The sequence below is a fragment of the Balaenoptera borealis genome (assembly GCF_965194805.1).
Source record: "Balaenoptera borealis genome assembly, contig: HAP1_SCAFFOLD_1115, whole genome shotgun sequence".
Taxonomy (NCBI): Eukaryota; Metazoa; Chordata; class Mammalia; order Artiodactyla; family Balaenopteridae; genus Balaenoptera; species Balaenoptera borealis.
This window is the reverse complement of record NW_028123098.1, coordinates 40,000-60,978: the sequence shown is the minus strand read 5'-3', so window position 1 is coordinate 60,978 and position 20,979 is coordinate 40,000. Positions and strand designations below refer to the sequence as shown.

Here is a 20,979-nt window from a genome sequence, read left to right as displayed (position 1 = left end):
TTCTGTGGGAAACAGGTTGACACACTTGGGCCTCATTTGGTATTAACAGAACAGAGAGTTAAAGATCTAAGTAGCTAGATAGTGTGCAGCAACTGCCATGAAGTCTGTACACTGAAGAGAACAGTCTCACATCTAGTTTTCATTTTGTTTTATGTCATAGTACCTTATTTATAGCATTCACTGGTGTGTTTGTAGAATACAGATGTTTTCAAATGCTCTGGTTTTGTCTACATGGTTATCTCCTTGTCCTGTTTGTAAGGAATCCAACATTGTAAGACATATTGCATGTTTTTCTCTTGACGATTGTTGACCTTGAAGCGTCATGAACTAACTTGAGCTGTTGGATTCTGTGGAGAAACGTTCAAAAGGGTCTGTGAAAAAGGCACTGTGGTGAGTCGCATTATGCACCCGAGCGTAAGGAGCAAGATATCTGCCACCAGCCCAGCTTGGCCTGGATTGCCTCTGTTTTAGTTCCCCTGGTTAGTGCTTTTCTCCCTAACCACTCTTGTGACTGTGATAATGTGAGTAAGGGCGGAGTTGCTAATGATCTATGTGTGAGGTAAGCTGGTTTGAGGGAGGAAATCTATGGACCTAGTCATTTTCCTTGGTGGTAAGCTTTCAGGGGTGCAGAGATGGATCTTCCTGGGGCCTTTTCTGGTCCCAGGAAGATATCGCATAGATGGGACCTCCCAAGACACACATTGAATCTTTAGGCCTGTTTTTCCTATTATGAGGTACGAACGAGTTTCTTCACTGATGGGGATGATGCTTATCTGAGAAGAAATTGTGAAAGGTGGTGTAGTGTAGAGGTGTGGCTTAAGCTTTTAAGTTTTCCTCCAGGTTTTTCCCCTAAGCTTCCTACTTCGGACGGCCTACTTACATGATACTAGTAGGTGATGTCCGGCTAACAACTTCCTAAATATACCTGCAAGCCAGATCAGTGTCTCTTTTCTCTGTATTCCCATGGAAATCAAGAGTCCCGCCGAATTTTCCATCGAAACAGTTGATTTGTGTTGTCTCTAGGAATTCTAAAGGGCGTACCGTTGCTTCCTAACCGGTGTCATTTGGGAGATCCGCCTCTGTACGTTCAAATGATTAATTTTGAGACTTTGCTCATGTGTGCAGTAAACCCTTGAATTCCCTAAGACCTTCCTTTCCTCCATCTCCTACCCCATTAAGCCCGCTTCAGTTCATCTCCTGAATTTCTTTGGAATCTGTCAGCCAGCTCTTCCTCAACTTCCTAATACTGAACTTGCCTGTCTGTTGCGATTAGGTCCTAACTGGTGTCCATATATCTTGTTTCCTTCCAATCCACTCTTCACACAAGAAACCTTCAAAGCAAGTTGGAACGTTGCTCATAAACATCGCTCACAAGCATTGTTTTGAGAATAGAAAACACACTGTTGGCCTTTAAGACTCTGCGTGGTCTAGAATCCTCTCTGCTTCTCTAGCCCCATCTTGTGCCACTTTTGCCCTCACTTTCTATGCTTCAGATACACTGAATTAACCTTAGTTCTCACTCATCTGACAGAAGTCAGTTCAGATACTATTTTTCACTGTGATTCCTAGCATTAAGGAATTTGATTATCAGGTTTTGTATGAGGACTATTTCATCAGGGGTACAGAAGTTCTGGCCATCTCTGGTTTTGGATATCCCTTATTTGTTGAGACCTTTGCGTTGTTTGGTTGCCTTTTGTCTGTTTTCCAGATGGGAAAACAGGAACAAGGGAAGTATAGGTTATTACTAGGTGGGGTTGAGCAAGTGGAGCAGCAAACTGCAAAGCAGAAAGAAGAGGGACGTACTATAGAGGGATATGACTTCCATCCTCAAGGCGCCTGCATCCTGTGCAGGGAGACAGCCTAACATAAAATGAGCCTAACAACAAATATATTGACTTCTTACTAAAAATCTCCAGTTCATAGAACCGAGGGGTTTGTACCTTCTCCTTTAAAAGTGATAGTCCTGGGACTTCCCCGGTGGTCCCGTGGTGAAGACTCTGCGCTTCCAATGCAGCAGGCGTGGGTTCAATCCCTGGTTGGGGAGCTAAGATCCCACATGCTGCGCAGCCAAAGAAATTTTTTTCAAAAGTTATACTCCTGTATTATTGGCTTTAGTGGTTTAGATTTTGTTTTACTGTTAAGAAGATTTCAGTTTATTTACCGGGAACAAACAACACATAATGTAAGAATAGTTTCCCAGAAACGATTTCCATCATTCTCTTCCTCCCTTTCTCCCGCAGACTGGTGTTTCACCTTGACAAGTTCTCTGTCATTCCATAGGAAAGCTGTCTGGCTTGGAGGTTGCAATCCCAGGGAATTTTTCATCAGCGGGGAAGTCTCCATCACTACAGAGGAATCAAGGGAGAAGTCAGTCCCTGGTAAGTGAGATGCTCCCCCTAAACACCAACACAGCAGTCGTGTACCTTTCAAGGGGTTCAGGGGCAAGATGGGCAAGGCATTTCTACTAACTCTTCTTAAGGATCACGGACAGTGCCCTATGCTACGAGGTAAGCGGTGACTGCTGTAGTTCTTACTGGTGATCCTTTCCTGTCACTGATTCTCGGCTTTCTTTGTATTTCATAGGACTGTTGTCAGTCCAATACAAAATGAGTCTTATTTTTAAAAACCTGAAATGTTTTACAGAGCCTAGCATTCTCATATAGGGTCCTTTCCATTCTCCCCACTTTCCCGAGAGGCCAAGAACACTTCACACCATGAACTAGGAGAGGGGGTAGAGCCCTTTCTGATGAAATACATCAACAAAGACAGAGCCTTAGCCTGCTTGCTCTCTGGACAGGATCTCGGACCACAAGGTCTTCAATCCTGGTATAAATGAAGGAAGTGAGGACAGTTCAACTGGCACTCTCATAACAAGAGTTCTGAAACACCTTCCGAAGAGACTATAGCAGTAGATGAGGGAAGGGAGTGCTACAGTGTGGCAGTACAGGGGGAACGATCGGCTACAGCAGTGAAAAGTGTGGTACCGATTGGTGTGCTCTCGGGGTTCTTGTACATGTAGCATAGATGACCTCTACGGTGGCCCTCCCACCTTCCCACCTGCATTAGGTGTTCTTTTTTTTGTAATTTATGTTTATGTATTTATTTATTGTTTGAACTTATTTATTCTACGTATTTATTTTTTTGGCTGCACTGCGTCTCTCATTGCTGTGCACGGGCTTTCTCTAGTTGGCGGCTAGCGGGGTCTACTCTTGGTTGTGGTGTGCGGGCTTCTCCTCGCGGTGGCGTCTCTTGTTGCGGAGCATGCGCTCTAGGCGCGTGGGCTTCGGTAGTTGCGGCTCACGGGCTCTAGGATGCAGGGTCAGTCGTTGTGGCACATGGGCTTAGTTGCTCCACGGCATGTGGGATCTTCCCAGACCAGGGCTCGAACCCGTGTCCCCCGCATTGCATTGGCAGGCGGATTCTTAACCACGGCGCCACCAGGGAAGCCCTAGGTGTTCTTACATAGAGTCTAAAAACAGAGAGCACTGAGAGAAGGTAGTGGTTATTAAAGGCTCAGGATCTAAATTCTACCTGTCTCTACACCCCTTCCCAGCTGTCGATTTGACCCCATTTTTGAATGCCGACCTCATTCTTCAACTTTCTCTGCCGTTTGTGTACTCACCTTGAAAACTTGTTTCTGTGATGCGTTGAGCAGACACAGGGTGGCAGATTGCAGAGGTGGAAGCTGGTGGTCGGATATTTGTGGGCTGAATCTCCTTCAGTCCCATTCCCATTTCTGGTTGCACAGAGGCCCTACTTCCTGTGTATGACACAGAGCCATAGGATTGCGGGCAGGAGCCAAGTTCTCCATACAGTAAAGACCCCAGTGTGCCTTGGTTATAGTAATATACCTGGCTTCCTTCCTGGTAGGTAAGTGACAGGTGGCTCTGCCCCTGATTTGGAATCTGAGATGGTGTTCCCTGAGCAAGGCTGGCAGAAAGCGATGGATGTAGAGGGACCATGTTCTTGGCGTCTGAAGTTTTATCATACTGGGCTGCCAGAAACATGGAGGAAGCAGCTGTGTGGCGGTCAGTGAGTGCCAGAGTAAAGTCTCCGAGTGAAGAAGAATTCTTTTCAGTGCTTGCTGTGATGTCCCACTCAAGAACACCTGGATAGGAAGCAGCTGAAGTGGAGATCTGGCTGTGGTCAGTAACTCCAGATAACATAGTCGTGCTAGAATGTTGGTAAAGGTAGGCACTACCCATGAGTGTCTGGAAAGGGGTACCAGTAGCCGATGCCGAACTGACGGCAGGGGCAGAGACTCTGGAGAAGTTGCAGACGCTTCGTGTTAGGGAAGTTGCATTGCTACAACAGATTTTTAAGCAACAGAGCAATCCAGCCAAGTTTATATTTTAGAGAGAGAACATCTTCCATGTGGAGGATCAGTTGAAATAGAAGAGATTGTTAGAATTGTAGGGCGGTAGTATTCCAGGCAGGAGATGACGAATGCCAGACACCACCTAGTCACAGACATAGCTTTTGCAGAGATCAGCTACATGTTGTTGTTTTTTATTTACTCTCTCATATAATTTTTTTTAAGTCCTGGACCACAAAATACTGTGGCATCGTTGGAAAAATCTGAGACTCGATTCTAGTCTTTTTTCTGTTTGCCTGCTCTGCAGCTTGGGCTTACGTTCTCAAGCCTTACTTTTTCATTGTGAAATAAGAACGGTGCTACTTAACCCGAGAACTCCCCAGGCACATAGACCCGTGGCGTGTGAGGAGCAGTGAAGGAGAGAAGGAATGGAAGTGCTTTGGGGACCCCAAGAGCCCTTCAGAAACCGTTTGTTCTTTTTAATATTGAGCATTAAAAGTGAAGGCATTCCATTTGTTTCACTCAAAAACAAATTCTGTTCTTCTGATAGCCTGTTTTTTTTTTCCACTCCCTTTTTCTATAGTCAGATCAGTTCCTGATGGGCATTCTCCAGTCCACACTATTGCATCTGATTGGAGGCTATGCAAAATTTCCCAGAGACAATGAATTTTGACTGTATAGTAGTTAATTCTTTATAGTACGTTCCTGCAAAAACACTCTTTTCTTCAGAGTTTTTCCTTTTCAGGATAGTGGTAGTGTTGTGGTAACTAATAAAGGCTACTCTTCAGAAAATTGTATAACTCGTTTTTAGTGTATCTACTTCGCTTACTTAATTCCATATTCCCTGTTTTCTAGACAGACTTCTTGGTGTCCACTGTACCCATGGTTTCAACAGGACTGGCTACCTCATGTGCAGGTGAGTTGCCAACCCCAAGAGGCAGAGCATGTTTAAATTGTTCTGTTTACAATAGTAATGTAAGCTAATGTAAGCTGAATGCAAAAAATGCAGTCAGAGAAGTGTATGAAGTGGAAGGCAATTTTGCCCCCTACTCAGATGTTACCACCAGTAATAATTTAGCACATATTTTTTCAGACGTAAAAAATGCAGATATAAGCATATACAATGGTCCCTTGGTATCTGCAGGGGGATTGGTTTTAGGACTCCCCATGGATCCGAAAATCCTCGGATGCTCAAGTCCCGTATGTAAAATGGTGTAGTACAGTCGGGCTTCCATATCTGCAGGTTATGGAACCGTTGGATATACAGAACTGACTGTACCTGTGATTTAATGGTATAGTGTTTTAGACATTCTGGTTTATAATTTAATATATGGAGGACATCTTCGTCTGACAATATTTGGAGACCTCATTCTTATTTATTTATTATTCTTTTTTTTCCTCCAAATTTGCTTTATGTAGTTGGATATAAATAAATGAGCACAAACTTAAGCAAGATACATGTAACAATTTAATAGAACCTGATACTCTTAATTCTTTCAGTGTTTCTCCAACTCATCATGGGGCTCGTAAGAAAAGTAACCAACATGGATACTACTACAGTTGAATGTCAAATCTTTAAGTGCTTAGGACATACTAAATCCTTGTATAATGCACTTATGAGGAACCCTTCAAGAGACTTGTGTTTTGTATGTAGCAAAAAGTGTTAAGAGTCAAATATTCAACTCAGTATAAAATAATAAGAAACACTTCTGATTTGTTAGGTTGAGATTGCTTCTCCTTTTACTAATGAATGATTGTTTTAGCTGTAATATCACTGAGCTGAACAAATATGTCACCTTGGAGTACATAAGGAAAAATAAACACATGCTAAATGGGTAAAACATTACAACTACATCTTTACTAGACCATCTCTACTAACGCTTCAGAAACTTAGAGATTTAGAGTGTTCTTACGTTAATTGCAAGAAAAATAGAAAGAGAGAAATTCCTTCTTTTTTGAGATCACAGCTGTGAAGTCGTGATTATACAAATTCTTCATTTGTGTGCAAAACATGAAACACATTTCTCTTAATTCTCCCTGCTTAGAATTGTCAGTCAACTAGCAGGACTTTCCTTCCAAGAAACAAGAGACTGAGATGTGTTTTATATAACTTCAATAACCTCAGCACTACAGTAAGAAGACATGCAGTATCCTTTTGCTGTGCTTCAAGACAACAGGGAAGGAGGTCACAGGAAAGAAGAAATCAAAATGGTTACAACTGAGAAACTTTTCTCAGTGTAACCATGGTGCCACTTTCATTTTTACATAAGCATGGTGGCATAATTCAAGCTCAATACATCAGAATTCTTAATATTTAAAATTTACCTTGACTTTTAATTATCACCATGTTAACAACCAAAATAATTTGACGAAACTCATAAGAAAGGGTAATGTTAATAAACCCCACTTTACTAGAGTTAGTTTCTGGACACATTAGCTCATTTTTTTTATAGAAGAGGGACAGTGAATCTCAGTTGGCTTACAAGCTAGGAGATCACTTTGAATTCTGCATTTCTTAACTGCAAACAGATATAGCACTTGTAACAGGTTATAACTGGTTTTCAGCTGGTTTTCAAGCACAGAGCCAGCCCCAACAGTAATAGTACACTATTGAAAAAGACCTAAGGCAATGAATTCCATTTCCAGTGGAAAGAAAGAATCGTATGGTCTTGGACAACAATTCTGATGGTTTACTTAACAGTCACTTAGTAGTTCTTCCTTGCTCATAGAGCTTTATGACTTTTTTGAGGAGTGAAGCATTCAGCTTGAGTGGATAAATCCTTGTTAGGCTAAGACAATCATTATCATATCCCTCTTTGCCATGAATTGTCTTACGAATGGTCATATCAGTCTGTTTTGGCAAATGAGTAATTAAGGGAAGGCTGTTATTGTGCTTATGAGAATGATATTTTTCTCTGAGAAAAGATAAATAGGCATTAGGAAAATGACCATTTGGGCTCTTTTTCTGCTTCCTCCTTGTTTTGTGAGAATATGATATTTGGTTTTACAGCAGCCATCTTGTGACCCTGAGATGATCATATGCCAATAATGACAAATGGTAGATTAGAAAGAACCAGCAAAGACAGAAAACAGCAACATCAATAGTAACAACAATCACAGCAAAAGAACAATGGGACCTTAACTTGTGGAGTTCCTATAAAGTAAAAAATATAAGTGCTCTATGTTTATTCTAAAACAAAAAAAGAACTATGCAAACCAGCTTAAAACTCCTTTTTTTGTGCCAGTGTTCTAAAATGTGGCTTTTCATAAAACCTTGACCCAAATGCCAGCAACTTCAGAAAAGAATTTGGGTAGGGGGAAGAAGAAAGTTATCTCACTTAGGAAAAACAACCACTATCTTTATCCTAATCTTTGGCACACAGTTGAAACATATATAGCTGCTGTAACACTTTACACAATTCCTATGTACTGGAGGAATAACAAGATCTAAATAACAATTATATTTTTCAACACTGGGTGAAGGCTTTACATAAAAATACCATCCTCCTTTTTCCCCCTAAATTTCTAAAATATCACGTGCTTTTCCCCAACATCTGCAGCCGTTCAGGAATTTTTAGGAAACTTTCATGCATGATCTTAATTCCTAATCCCTGGCTCTTTGGGCTCAACCACAAAAGATCAAAACCACCAAAAATGATGGTTCACTTGAAGTCAGGTGAGAGACACTGGCTCAGTTAGTCTCGTAGGACAAAAGCAGTGCTGCATCAACTGTCTCCATGCAGGAGGGGCACGTGAAGGATCTCATCAGCCAGTCATCTGTACAGCCCAGGTGATCTGCATACACAGCAGAAATCAAATTGGGTTCTCATAAACAAAGTGCATCATACAGATCACACACTCCCCGATCTTTTTTTTAAATATTTGTTTTATTTTATTTATTCATTTATTTGGTTGCGCCGGGTCTTAATTGCAGTCGGTGGGCTCCTTAGTTGTGGCATGCAAACTCTTAGTTGCGGCATGCATGTGGGATCTAGTTCCCTGACCGGGGAACGAACCCGGGCCCCCTGCGTTGGGAGTGTGGAGTCTTTAGCCGCTGCACCACCAGGGAAGTCCCCCGGATCCTTTTTTCTGATCCATTTCTTCCAGGGTCATAAACTCCTTCAGGCTGATGCTGTATGAGGCCTATTCTTTGAGCTATCCTAATTTGCTCCTCTCAGCTGAGGTGCTAGGCGAGTCTGACTAGGTGTTGGATGAGAGACCAAAACTGGAACTTGATCCAGATATGGCAGCAGCAGCTCCTGATCCAGCTCCGTCCCCTTGCCAAAGCTAGCCCAGTCGGATTGAGACTTGTGAGGCAGGGAGATGTCATCCGAAGTGGGGGACTTAAGGCAGTTCCCCATCTTCCGGGGCTTGAGTGTGTGATCTGTGTGCTGTTTTGACAGTCTCCCAACCTCATTCTTTTTTTTTTTTTTTTTTTTTTTTAATTAGTTTATTTATTTATTTATTTTTGAATTTAAAAAATTTATTTATTTTTTATACAGCAGGTTCTTATTAGTTATCTATTTTATACATATTAGTGTATATATGTCAATCCCAATCTCCCAATTCATCTCACCACCACCGACCCCCGCCCTGCCCCGCTTTCCCCCCTTGATGTCCATACGTTTGTTCTCTACATCTGTGTCTCTATTTCTGCCTTGCAAACCGGTTCTTCTGTACCACTTTTCTAGATTCCACATATATGCATTAATATATAATATTTGTTTTTCTCTTTCTGACTGACTTCACTCTGTATGACAGTCTCGAGGTCCATCCACGTCTCTACAAATGACCCAAGTTCGTTCTTTTTTATCGCTGAGTAATATTCCATTGTATATGCGTACCACATCTTCTTTGTCCGTGCACCTGTCGATGGGCGTTTAGGTTGCTTCCGTGACCTAGCTATTGTGAATAGTGCTGCAGTGAACATTGGGGTGCATATGTCTTTTTGAATTATGGTTTTCTCTGGGTATATGCCCAGTAGTGGGATTACTGGGTCATATGGTAATTCTATTTTTAGTTTTTAAGGAACCTGCATACTGTTCTCCATAGTGGCTGTATCAGTTTACATTCCCACCAGCAGTGCAAGAGGGTTCCCTTTCCTCACATCCTCTCCAGCATTTGCTGTTTGTAGATTTTCTGATGATGCCCATTCTAAGCGGTGTGAGGTGATACCTCATTGTAGTTTTGATTTGCATTTCTTTAATAATTAGTGATGTTGAGCAGCTTTTCGTGTGCTTCTTGGCCATCTGTATGTCTTCTTTGGAGAAATGTCTATTTAGGTCTTCAGCCCATTTTTTGATTGGGTTGTTTGTGTTTTTAATAGTGAGCTGCATGACCTATTGATATATTTTGGAGATTAATCCTTTGTTGATCGGTTTATTTTTTTTTTTAAGGCTGCATTGTTCCTTTGCTTACTGATGAACATGTACAAGTCAGAAGTTTTTGATATTATAAAACATCAAAGTAATGAACATTCCTGTGTGAACATCTTTGAATATATATGCTTTGTCTCAGTTAACTTCACTCAGAATGGGACTTCTGCATCAAGGAGTTTATGCCCTTATGCTTTTTGTGGGTGTTGCTACACTGTACCAATGTATGGTTGTTCATGCAGGAAATACGTATTGAGCATCTGTTATGTTTAAGCACTGTGCTGGGTGCTAGCAAAAAGACTTGAGAAATTTTGTGAGTGAGGAGACTTGACCTGCCTGCCCTTTGTGAATTCTAGCAGTCCAGAGAGGGAATAGCTATTCAAGAATCACACTCTGCATGTAGAATTACAACTCTGACAGGTGCCAAGGAGAGGGACATGGTACCATGAGAGCATATTTTAGGGAGGATTTGATCTCATCATGGAGATTAGAGAAGGTTTAGGGATGTTTCAGCTGATATCTGAAGGATGAGTAGGTATTAACCAGATAGGGACGTTGGGGAGAGATTTCTGAGCATAAGGAATAGCAAAAGACCCTCTAAGAGGAAAGCATATGCTGTGTTGGAGGAACTGGCCAGGAAGGTGGGGCCGTTGGGGGAGCATGTCATTATAATGGAGCTGCAAGTGTGGGTAGGAGCTCGATCGTGCAGGCTTATGTTTAAGGTTTCAGACTTGAAGAGTAATAGAAAACCATTGAACTATTTTTGTTGAAGGTGAGTGTGTGGAACATACCCAATTGCATTTTCAACCTATCGTTTTGCTACCGAGTGGAGAATACACTGCAGGGAGAAAGAGTGGAAGCGAGGAAGCAAGTTAGGAGACTTGTGTAGAAATTGGGCATAATGGTGGCTTGGACCAGGGTATGGTGGTCATTTTGGTGGAAAGATGTGGACAGATTCTAGAGGTATGTAGGCAGTATCATTGTCAGCACTGGTGGTGGGTTGAGGATGAGGGTGAGGGAGAAATAGCTGTCAGTGATGGTGATTCCTAAGTTTCTGGCTCCTGTGGTTGATTAGATAGGGTTTTTTAGATATGATGTTAATATTTGTCCTAATTTGTCTTTTGTTATTTGTTGGTTCTTGATGAATACTCTTGTCATATTAAGTCTCCTGTTTTTAGTGTACAAAGCATTTTGACCGAAACTGACCGTTGTATGTTATCAGATAACTTTTTAACATCTGCCAGTTTGGTCCTGTATTTTATTCTCTTTCATTTATTGATTAAATTGTTGTATTAATGTAAATAACTATATTAATAGATTTTCTAAAGTTGCGTTATCCTTGCATCCTTGGTCCTTGGAATAAAGCCTGTTTTTTTTTTTTTTTTTTTTTTTTTTTGGCTGTGTTGGGTCTTTGTTTCTATGCGAGCGCTTTCCCTAGTTGCGGCAAGCGGGGGCCACTGTTCATCGCGGTGGGCGGGCCTCTCACTATCGCGGCCTCTCTTGTTGCAGAGCACGGGCTCCAGACGCGCAGGCTCAGTAGTTGTGGCTCACGGACCCAGTCGCTCCGGGGCATGTGCGATCTTCCCAGACCAGAGCTCGAATCCGTGTCCCGTGCATTGGCAGGCAGATTCTCAACACTGCGCCACCAGGGAAACTCCGGAATAAAGCCTTTTTGTAGTCATGGTATATATCATGCTTTAATAATTATTGATTAGATATGCTGATATTTTCTTAGGATTTTTCTATCTGTATTTGTAAAGCACAATTGGACCTTTTTTTGCAAAAACTTGATTTTCTTTCCTTTTTATTTACAAATGACTCGAATTTTGTTGTTTTGTAGATATTTGATTGATGTAGAAGGCATGTGGCCAGATGATGCAATTGAATGTAAGTATAAGGGTTGTCACTACTTTTCCCTTGTTATAAAATTTGAAGGGAGAAATGTAAGGGAATTTCTCAAATTTTGGAAAAATAGAAAAGTCTGTAACTCATTTGTTCTGACATACGATAACCTTTTACCAAAAGTTTATAAAGGGATGTATCTGGAAATAGCAAGATATAATAGCCTGAATAATTAGTCAGTGGATTTCAGCATTTTTTTTTTCTTTTTAAAATTTATTTAATTAATTAATTTACTTTTGATATTATATCCACTGCCCCACCAAGGAAGTCCCTTTTTCTTCCTTCCTTCTTTCCTTCCTCCCTTCCTTCCTTCCTTCCTTTAAAGCTCCAAGTCATTTAAAATACATGACTTCTTACTAAAAATCTCCAGTTCATAGAACCAAGGGGTTTATAACTTCTCCTTTAAAAGTGATATTCCTGGGACTTCCCTGGTGGTCCCGTGGTGAAGACTCTGCGCTTCCAATGCAGCAGGCGTGGGTTCAACCCCTGGTTGGGGAGCTAAGATCCCACATGCTGCGCAGCCAAAGAACTTTTTTTCAAAAGTTATATTCCTGTATTATTGACTTTAGTGGTTTAGATTTTTTTTTTAATGTTTAGAAGATTTCAGTTTCTTTACCAGGAACAAACAAAACGTAATGTAAAACTAGTTTTGCAGAAACGATTTCCATCATTCTCTTCTTCCCTTTCTCCTGCAGACTGGTGTTTTATCTTTACAAGTTCTCCGTCATTCCATAAGAAAGCTGCTCGTCTTCTGGTTTCATAAGAGATGGTGAACAGTGGTAAAATATCCAGTTGACCGAAATTTCTAGAGTACACTTCAGGGAGCGAATGATGGGGTGGAATGTTGGGGCAGAGTGAGAGATACAGATTCTGGTGAGACTGAGAGTCATGCACAAAAATTACTGGGCTGTGGTGAAGGGAGAACAAAACTAAATCAGGTTCCTGCTGGTGGACAGGAAGCCAAGATGAAGAAGAATGGTGCGTAGCTAGGCAGTGTAATTAGGCCCCTAAGTGCTGTGTCTCCTGATAGTAATTATGAACAGAAACCAAATAATAGTTACTAATAACATGGAGGTGACCAATCCTTGAGAGCTGAGGCAGAGAGAAGGAAAGATGGCATTATGCCTTGTCTCTGGTGCCTTGAGTTTCCCAGGCTGGTTTGTGACCAATCTTGGGTGAAATCATAACTAAGTCATTTCTGCTAAGGTGATCAGCTTTCGTGGGGTCCTTTCTCTGCACTCTGTCCAATGGTAAAGCCCACTGGTTTATGCCTCCTGGAAAACAGTTATTCCAAAGCAGTATAAGTGAAGCATTGATGAAACAGCCATGAAGAACATGTTTCCACATGGCCTCGCACCACCTTTTCAAAGTGCTGTAAAACTTTTTTCATCCAAAAATCAGTAACAGAAAAGGATTGGGATCAAATCCCGTACAGAGGTAGTGTAAGAAAAAAGAGAATAAGGAGCAGAATAGCATGTCTTCAGACAATAAAATCAAGTTGGAAAAGACAGGTCCACAAAACAGATCAAAACTGTAACCTATTATTTCAAAGTGGGCTAAAAGATGTTAGGAAAAACAATGCGAAAGATGAAAGAACATGGATCGAGGAGGGAATGGGAAGTTATTGTTTAGTGGCTATAGAGTCTCTGTTTGGGATGGTGGAAAAGTTCTGGAAATGGTAAATGCTGATAAATGCCACCTATGGGTGTTTGGTTTTAGTTGATCTTCTTCCATGAAAGGGTTTGGAGAGATTCAGAAGCTATGCTGCTGCCTCCATCTTTCTGATGTCCTGCTCAATCTTTTGACATAATTATTTTGAATTTGCACAGTGGTGATGGTTGCACAGCATTGTGAATGTATTTAATGTCACTGAATTGTATACTTGAAAATGGTTGAAATAATAAATTTTGTTTTATGTATATTTTACCATAATAAAAAAAAGATGAAAGAACAGCATAAACCAGAATTAGGTAAGATGATAGAACTCAAGACAGAATTCAAAATAAAAGAAAAAAGTTTCAGAAATGAGGACTAAATTTAAAATAATACAAGAGTGGGGACTTCCCTGGTTGTCCAGTGGTTAAGAATCCACCTTGCAGTGCAGGGGATGCAGGTTCGGTCCCTGGTTGGGGAACTGAGATCCCACATGCTGCAGGGCAACTAAGCCCGCACGCCGCAACTACTGAGCCCACGTGCTCTGGAGCCCACGCGCCACAACTGGAGAGCCCACGAGCCGCAAGGAAGAGCCCACGCACTGCAACAAAGAGCCCACGTGCTGCAACTAATACCCGACACCTCCAAAAATAAATAAGTTAATTAATTAAATAAATTAAATAAAATAATACGAGTGAATGAACATAATGGATAATGCCTTAAGAGAAACAAACAAGAAGAGGAAAAAATTTTTTTAAATCAAAAAGAAGATAAAAAGAATTTTAGAGAAATGGCAAACATAACAGATAGGCAAGAAAGAGTCAGGACAGCTCTGAAAAGAGAAATATAAATACGTATAAGGGGCTTTCCTGGTGGTGCAGTGGTTAAAAATCCTCCTGCCAATGCAGGGGATATGGGTTCGATCCCTGGCCCAGGAAGATCCCACATGCCATGGAGAAGCTAAGCCCGTGAGACACAACTACTGAGCCTGTGTGCCACAACTACTGAAGCCCACGCGCCTAGAGCCCGTGCTCGGCAACACGAGGAGCCACCGCAATGAGAAGCCCGCTTGCCGCAACTAGAGAAAGCCTGCGCACAGCAACAAAGACCCAAAGCAGCCAAAAATAAATAAATAAATACATTAAAATATATATATACGTATAAGAATCTGTTATACCATAAAAGTGACATTTCAAATCAGTGGGACAGATTAGTCAATAAGTTGTGATACATAAATGTTGGTGTATAAATATTTCTCTGGAAGGATCCACAGCACGGCCAAAGCAGATGTCTCTGAGGAGGGAAATGTGTGGCTGGGGAACGTGGGGAAAAGGGTCACTTTTCATTGAATACCCTTGTGTACCTTTTCTAGTGTTCTGTCATGTGAATCTATTACCTCTGAAGTTTGCCTGAGTTCAAACCCCAGTTCCCCCAATTGCTAGCTCTTAATCTAGGGCAAACTCTTCACACTCTCCAAGCCTCTTAATCTGTGAAGTAAGGTCAGTAACTCAGCCTGGTGCTGCCTGGCACAGAATAAACTCTCAAAAAATGGACATTATTAGTGAAAAAAACCCAAATGCCCATCAGTGGATGAATGGATTTTTTTAAATGTGGTGGATATGTGAAATATTATACAGCCATAAAAAGGAATGAAGTACTAACACATGCTACAACATGGACGAACTTGAAAACATTATGCTAAGTGAAAGAAGCCAGAGACAGCGGTCACATTTGTATTATTTCATGAAATGTCCAGAAAAGGCAAAACCATAGCAACAGAAAGCAAATTAATGGTTGCCAGGGCTGAAGGAAGAGGGGATGAAGAGTGCCTGCTGATGCTTAAGGGGGCTTCTTTTTGGGGTGATGAAAACGTGATGGGTTAGATGCCGGTGATGGTTGCATAGGCTTGTGGATGTACTAAATGACACTGAATTTGCAGTTTCAGAAGGTGAATTTTATGGCATGTGAATGACATCTCAAAAAAATAATTTTGAAAATGAAAATTGCCCATTTTCCCATAGTCACTATCCACTGTCTCCATCTCTCCCTTCTCCCCACTGCATTCCTTTTCACGCCCAGCCCTGCCGCTCTCTCCCATCGTCACTCCCTCGAGCTGCCCCACGAGGCCTCCCAGGGAGCCTCTGAACCCCTGGGCGCCTGCGTCCTGTGGCTGTTGGAGCTGCTGCCCAGTGCGCGTGCCCCCACCACTCTCACCCGTGAGAGTGGACGCTTCCGTCGGATTTTTTCTCATGCGTTTCAGTAGATGGTGATGTTTACAAAAGGCGGCACGTGCCCTGCTCAATGGAGGAAGCCCCTCAAGTTAATATTTAGGCGCGTGCAGAAGTTTGATCTCGTCCACCAGTAACCTCAGGATGCTGTGCTCTGAAAGCCAGGTTGGCCGCCTACGGGCATCTGCAAATACAGAGGACTTCAGAGGCATTTGGGCCTCAAATTGAGTCCTTGTACCTCCACATGGGATGTGACCTCAGCCCTTTGCTGCACCTCTGTAAGTGAAGTGGCACAGGAATACCGGCCTTGCCTGTCTTTGCCAAGGTTAACTGAAGAGCGCATTCGCTCCCCTCGTGCTTAGGTGTTGAGTACATCGTGATTTACATACCAGGCCCTATTCGTGGGCCTCCTGATGCAGCAGTTCCCTTGGCTCTGCCCCTGTCGTCAGCTGCCCCTAGGATAACTCTGAGCCCTAGCCACTTCTCTGGTAGATTTCCCTATTCCCCCACTACAGTCACACCTGAATAAGGCAACTCAGACCTTTCAGAGATGTGTCCTGAACCTCTTGTTTTCTGAAATACCTATCTGGTGGTTGTGAGACTTAAGGCCAGCGTCCCCGAGAGACTTTTTCTATTTCTCCTAGTAAACCTAGACTCATCTTCTGTCACCTTCAACTCTACTCCAATTGTGTTCTTTCAACCCAGACCTCTGACCCTGCTTTTTACTTCTGCCATTTCATCCTCGCTCCTGCTTCCTTTCCTAAATCCATACGTCTCTTTTGGCCTTCCTAGCCCTGGGCCAAGTTCCTTCCTCTTTGCTCAGTTTTTACCCCTTTCCTTCATTCTCCCATCCAACTTTCAGTCCTTCCTTTCTCACGCCCCAGTTAGCAGCATCTCAAAATTCTTAAGGTTTATTACTCATCTATTAATTGTATTCCATTTACTTATTCAGTTCTATACCTATCTTACCTATGTATGGAAGAACAGCTGGTAGCCAAGGTGGCACCAAGAATCCTAGCAGCTCTCACTTGACGTATCCGTAGTAGACAGCAATTTCCATTTCTTTTTCCCTCTCAGTGAAAAATTGCAGCTTCCCCGAAGAGGTGTATCTGGCAGCATTCTCACGTTGTTGAGCCCGCCTCTTCATGGCCTCTCGCTCTGGCCTCTGCTCTTGTTCGATGGGCTTTGACATGACTGGCTCAGGCACGTTGGGTTCCCTCCATGGAACTCGTTGCTTGCTGAAGTCTTGGCATAGAAGTTGGGTTTGGAGCTTGGATGGGGACTGGCGCTTAGTCACAGCAGGGGGAACAGGCTTCCCGCTGGAGAGAAGCGCCAGATGAAGTTTTGTAGGGTGCAGGCCTAAGAGCAGCAGACTGAGGGGACACGAGGCTGGGTATGGTTGGTCCAAGCCGGTTGGGTTGGGTTGGTCACAGTTGGCTGAGCTGGTTTGGCGGGACCTGGCAGAGAGGCAGGAACTGGCTGGGATGAATTGACTGCAGCAGGTTGAGCTGAGTCAGTAGAACCAGGCTGGGCACGGTAAGCCCCAGCAGGCCGATGTGAGGCCAGAGACTGTGGCCTCCGAGGAGCGGGTCGAGCTTGAGGCTTGTCCCAGGCAGAAAAAGGCAGAGGTATCAACTTGACCTTCCCAGGAGGAGGCCGCTCATACTGGGATGAGGATAGACACTCTGTTTCAGCACTGCTGACTGGTTTCTGGGCTTCGACTTGAGTTTTCTCAGCACTCTTACCCTCATGTGGGGTATGCCGCCATGGCTGGATGGCTGGGGGTCTTTGGGGTTGCTTGAATTTCCCAAGAGCCGACAGGAAGAGAGCCCAGTTTTCTTATCATCCTTCTTCCCCAGCGCATGAAGAACCTTCACAGACTCCAGCATGCGCATGCCTAGGGAGGTTCGAGGCTTTTTAAAGCTCAGTTTGGTGTTTTTTTCGCTTCGTCTCGGGAATTGTTGGCTTCTCTTCTGCCTTGACTTTGTTCCCTGACTGCTTGTTCTCTTCAGCCTTGTTTCTTCCTCTGGTCCTTTTGGTCTTTTCCTGCCCGTGGCTCTTAGTTTTGCTGATCTTTCTGGATGCAGCTTTCTGAGGTTTGCCTTGAGAGTGCTTGGCCGTGTTCACAGGAGCCCTGTCACTGACTGCAGCGTGGCATGTAACCACTTCTCCCCCTAACAGGCACTCTGGATTCTTTGGCTGGATTTTGGCCTTGGGAGCGCCACTGATAGGCTCAGAGGCTTTCTGTTTGTTCTTCCTGGGTTGATCAGAGGGAACCTTTATGACACTTGGCTTTTCCTGCACCTGATTCACCTTAAAGGCTCTGGCATCTTTGGCTTTGATCCCGTTGGGACCTTGGGATTGATCAAGATCTTTCAAAGAACTAAAGAGCTGGGGAAGGTGAATATCCTCCGCCAGTGTAGTAATGTCTGCAAGACCACTGCTGGATTCGATCCCATTTTCGAGTGTCCCTAGGTCCTCACGACTCAGGCTGTTCTTTCCCAGATCAGCATTTTCAGAACCAGGCTGCTCCTCTTGGCTGAGGGGATCGGTGCAGGCCAGCGGCTGGTGAATATCAGGGATTCCTAAAGGGAGTAGTGGAGGATCTTGGTTTTCTTTTGGGATGTGTTAGGCATCCAGAATCTTTGAAAGCTTGGTTTTAATATCATCCACGTGCTTACTCTCTATTTGTCCCTGGCTTGGAGCTGGAGGCAGGGCCAGGAGACGCCTGGCACTCTGGACTGGAGCTGTCACTGAAATGTCCCCAAGTTCAGATGCTGGGTTACTCTCAAATATGTGACTGTTTCTGCTACTGCAGGACTTGGGGAGTTCTTGAGTTTGTGTCACACAAAATGTCTGGCTTGGAGGTTGCAATCCCAGGGAATTTTTCATCACCAGGGATGTCTCCGTCACTACAAAGGAATCAAGGTAAAAGTCCAGTCCCTGGTAAGTGAGATGCTCCCGCTAAACTCCAACACAGCAATCATGTACCGTTCAAGGTACATGATTGCTGTGTTGGTGTTTAGGGGCAGGATGGGCGAGGCATTTCTAGTAACTCTTCTTAAGGATCATGGACAATGCCCTGTGCTACGAGATAAGCGGTGACTGTTGTAGTTCTTACTGGTGATCATTTCATGTCACTGATTCTTGGCTTTCTTTGTATTTCATAGGATTGTTATAAGTCCAATACAAAATGAGTCTTATTTTTAAAAAACTAAAGTGTTTTACAAAGCCTAGCATTCTCATGTAGAGTCTTTCCAATTCTCCCCACTTTCCTGAGAGGCTAAGAACACTTCACACCATGAACTAGGAGAGGGGGTAGAGCCCTTTCTGATGAAATACATCAACAAAGACAGAGTCTTAGCCTGCTTGCTCTCTGGACAGGATCTCGGACCACAAGGTCTTCAATCCTGGTATAAATGAAGGAAGTGAGGACAGTTCAACTGGCACTCTCATAACAAGAGTTCTGAAACACCTTCCAAAGAGACTGTAGCAGTAGATCAGGGAAGGGAATGCTACAGTGTGGTAGTACAGGGGGAATGATCGGCTACAGCAGTGAAAAATGTGGTACCTATTGGTGTGCTCTCGGGGTTCTTGTACATGTAGCATAGATGACCTTTACAGTGTCCCTCCCACCTTCCCACCTGCATTAGGTGTTCTGTTTTTTTTTTTTAATTTGTTTATTTATTTTTTGAACTTATTTATTTTATGTATTAATTTTTTTGGCTGCACTGGGTCTTCATTGCTGTGCACGGGCTTTCTCTAGTTGCGGCTAGCGGGGGCTACTCTTGGTTGCGGTGTGCGGGTTTCTCATCGCAGTGGCTTCTCTTGTTGCGGAGTATGGGCTCTAGGCGCATGGGCTTCAGTAGTTGTGGCTCCCGGGCTCTAGAATGCAGGCTCAGTAGCTGTGGCACATGCGCTTAGTCGCTCCACTGCATCTGGGATCTTCCCTGACCAGGCCTCGAACCCGTGTCCCCTGCCTTGGCAGGCGGATTCTTAACCACGGCGCCACCAGGGAAGCCCTAGGTGTTCTCATATAGAGTCTAAAAACAGAGAGCACTGAGCGAAGGTAGTGCTTATTAAAGGCTCAGGATCTAAATTCTACCTGTCTGTACACCACTTCCCAGCTGTAGATTTGACCCCATTTTTGAATGCTGACCTCATTCTTCAACTTTCTTGCTGTTTGTGGGGCTTGCACTTTGGCATTTTCTTAAAAGCTAAACATAAACTTACCATATGACCCAGCAATTCCAGTCCTGCGTATATATGCAAAAGAAATGAAAACCTATGTCCACAGAAAAACTTTTACAAAAATGTTCATAGCAGCATGATTCACGTTATCCGGAAAAAAAAAAAAAAAATGAAACAATCCAAATGTCCAACAACTGGCAACTGGATAAACAAAATGTGGTAGAGCCATACAATGGAATACTAACCAGCAATAAAAAGGAGTACTGGTACACACTATAACAAGGATGAATCTTGAAAACATCATGCTAAGAAGCTAGATGCAAAGACTAGATATTATATAATTCTATTTACATGAAATGTGCAGAAAAGGAAAAAGGCAGATTGGAGGTTGTCTGGGGCTGGGAATGTGGATTGATTGCAAACAGGTATAAGGGACTTTTCTGGGTAACAGAAGTGTTCTAAAACTGGATTGTGGTGATGATTGCACAGCTCTGTAAATTTACTAAAAATAATTGAATTGTATACTTAAAATGGATGTATTTTATGGTATGTAAATTAAACTTCTATAAAGTGTTTTAAAAATCTCTGTAAAGATATGCCAGAACAAGTCACACTGAGTAGCTCTGGAAAGGAAAGATGGGTGCCTGGGAAACGGGAGAGGGAAGACACTGTATCAAATACTCCTTTCTATATTTTTAATTTTGTACCATGTATTGTCAGTTTAAGAAATGAGAATAAACAAAACAAAAACTTACAAGGAAGAGTGTGGCAATAAAGGTTTAATGGCTTTGGTGAGTTCAATAGGAGTAAAACATATGTTAGGCCATAGAAATGTTCTAGCTTACAGAAAGGAAGATGATAAATCCTCTGTCACCATCTGAAGCACAACATGCTTAGTTCAAAGGGACATGCTTAAAAACAGGATGTCAACAAATAGACCCAGAAGCTGTCAACTTAGGAAAGGGGAGTAGAAAGGATGACCTGTGAGAAACGGTTCAAAGAGTGAAGACCTGAGGGAAAATACTTCAGGGAAGGAAGTGGGGACCTGAGAGGTAGAAGATTAGGTCTCTTTTGTGCCTTCAGAGAGCAGAACTGGAAGCAGAGCCAGGAAATCTAGTACAGGCAGATTTTGGATCTTTTTAAGTTTTAAAACCTTTGCCAGCTGGAGCCTTAGACAAATGGAACAAGTTGCCAATGAGCGGCAAGTGAGTGGTGGAGCTGTTGAAGCAGAGGCTGGAGCACCCTGTGGAGCAGAGGCAGCGGAAGTGTTGACGGTCCCTTCCGAGAACGAGTCTGAGAACCTCTGGCACTTCCA

General features: G+C 43.0%; 1 protein-coding gene and 1 pseudogene across 8 annotated transcripts in view; one reads left to right on the top strand and one right to left on the bottom strand.

Annotated features, from left to right (window-relative positions):
• The window catches only part of LOC309621863 (uncharacterized protein), a 160,684-nt gene extending 140,842 nt beyond the window's left edge, over positions 1-19,842 (top strand). For 3 of the 7 annotated variants that reach the window (XR_014240296.1, XR_014240298.1, XR_014240299.1), the window contains 4 exons: positions 2,281-2,378; positions 5,171-5,231; positions 11,531-11,577; positions 12,288-19,842. Coding sequence is in view for 1 of the 7 variants with exons in the window: in XM_082409186.1 (XP_082265312.1) it covers positions 2,241-2,378; positions 5,171-5,231; positions 11,531-11,577; positions 12,288-12,355 (314 nt within the window). In the remaining 6 variants the exon portion in view is untranslated. Of the gene's footprint in view, positions 1-2,240; positions 2,379-4,242; positions 4,991-5,170; positions 5,232-11,530; positions 11,578-12,287 lie in introns of those variants that run through there. The other 4 variants (XR_014240297.1, XM_082409186.1, XR_014240300.1 and 1 more) reach the window with 3 other exon arrangements.
• Positions 6,720-9,611, bottom strand: LOC309621864 (RING finger protein 11-like; annotated as a pseudogene). The gene is made up of 2 exons: positions 8,388-9,611; positions 6,720-8,173 (listed from the first exon to the last, which is right to left on the bottom strand). The product of its transcript is annotated as an RING finger protein 11-like (transcript).
• Positions 19,843-20,979: the final 1,137 nt, after the last annotated feature.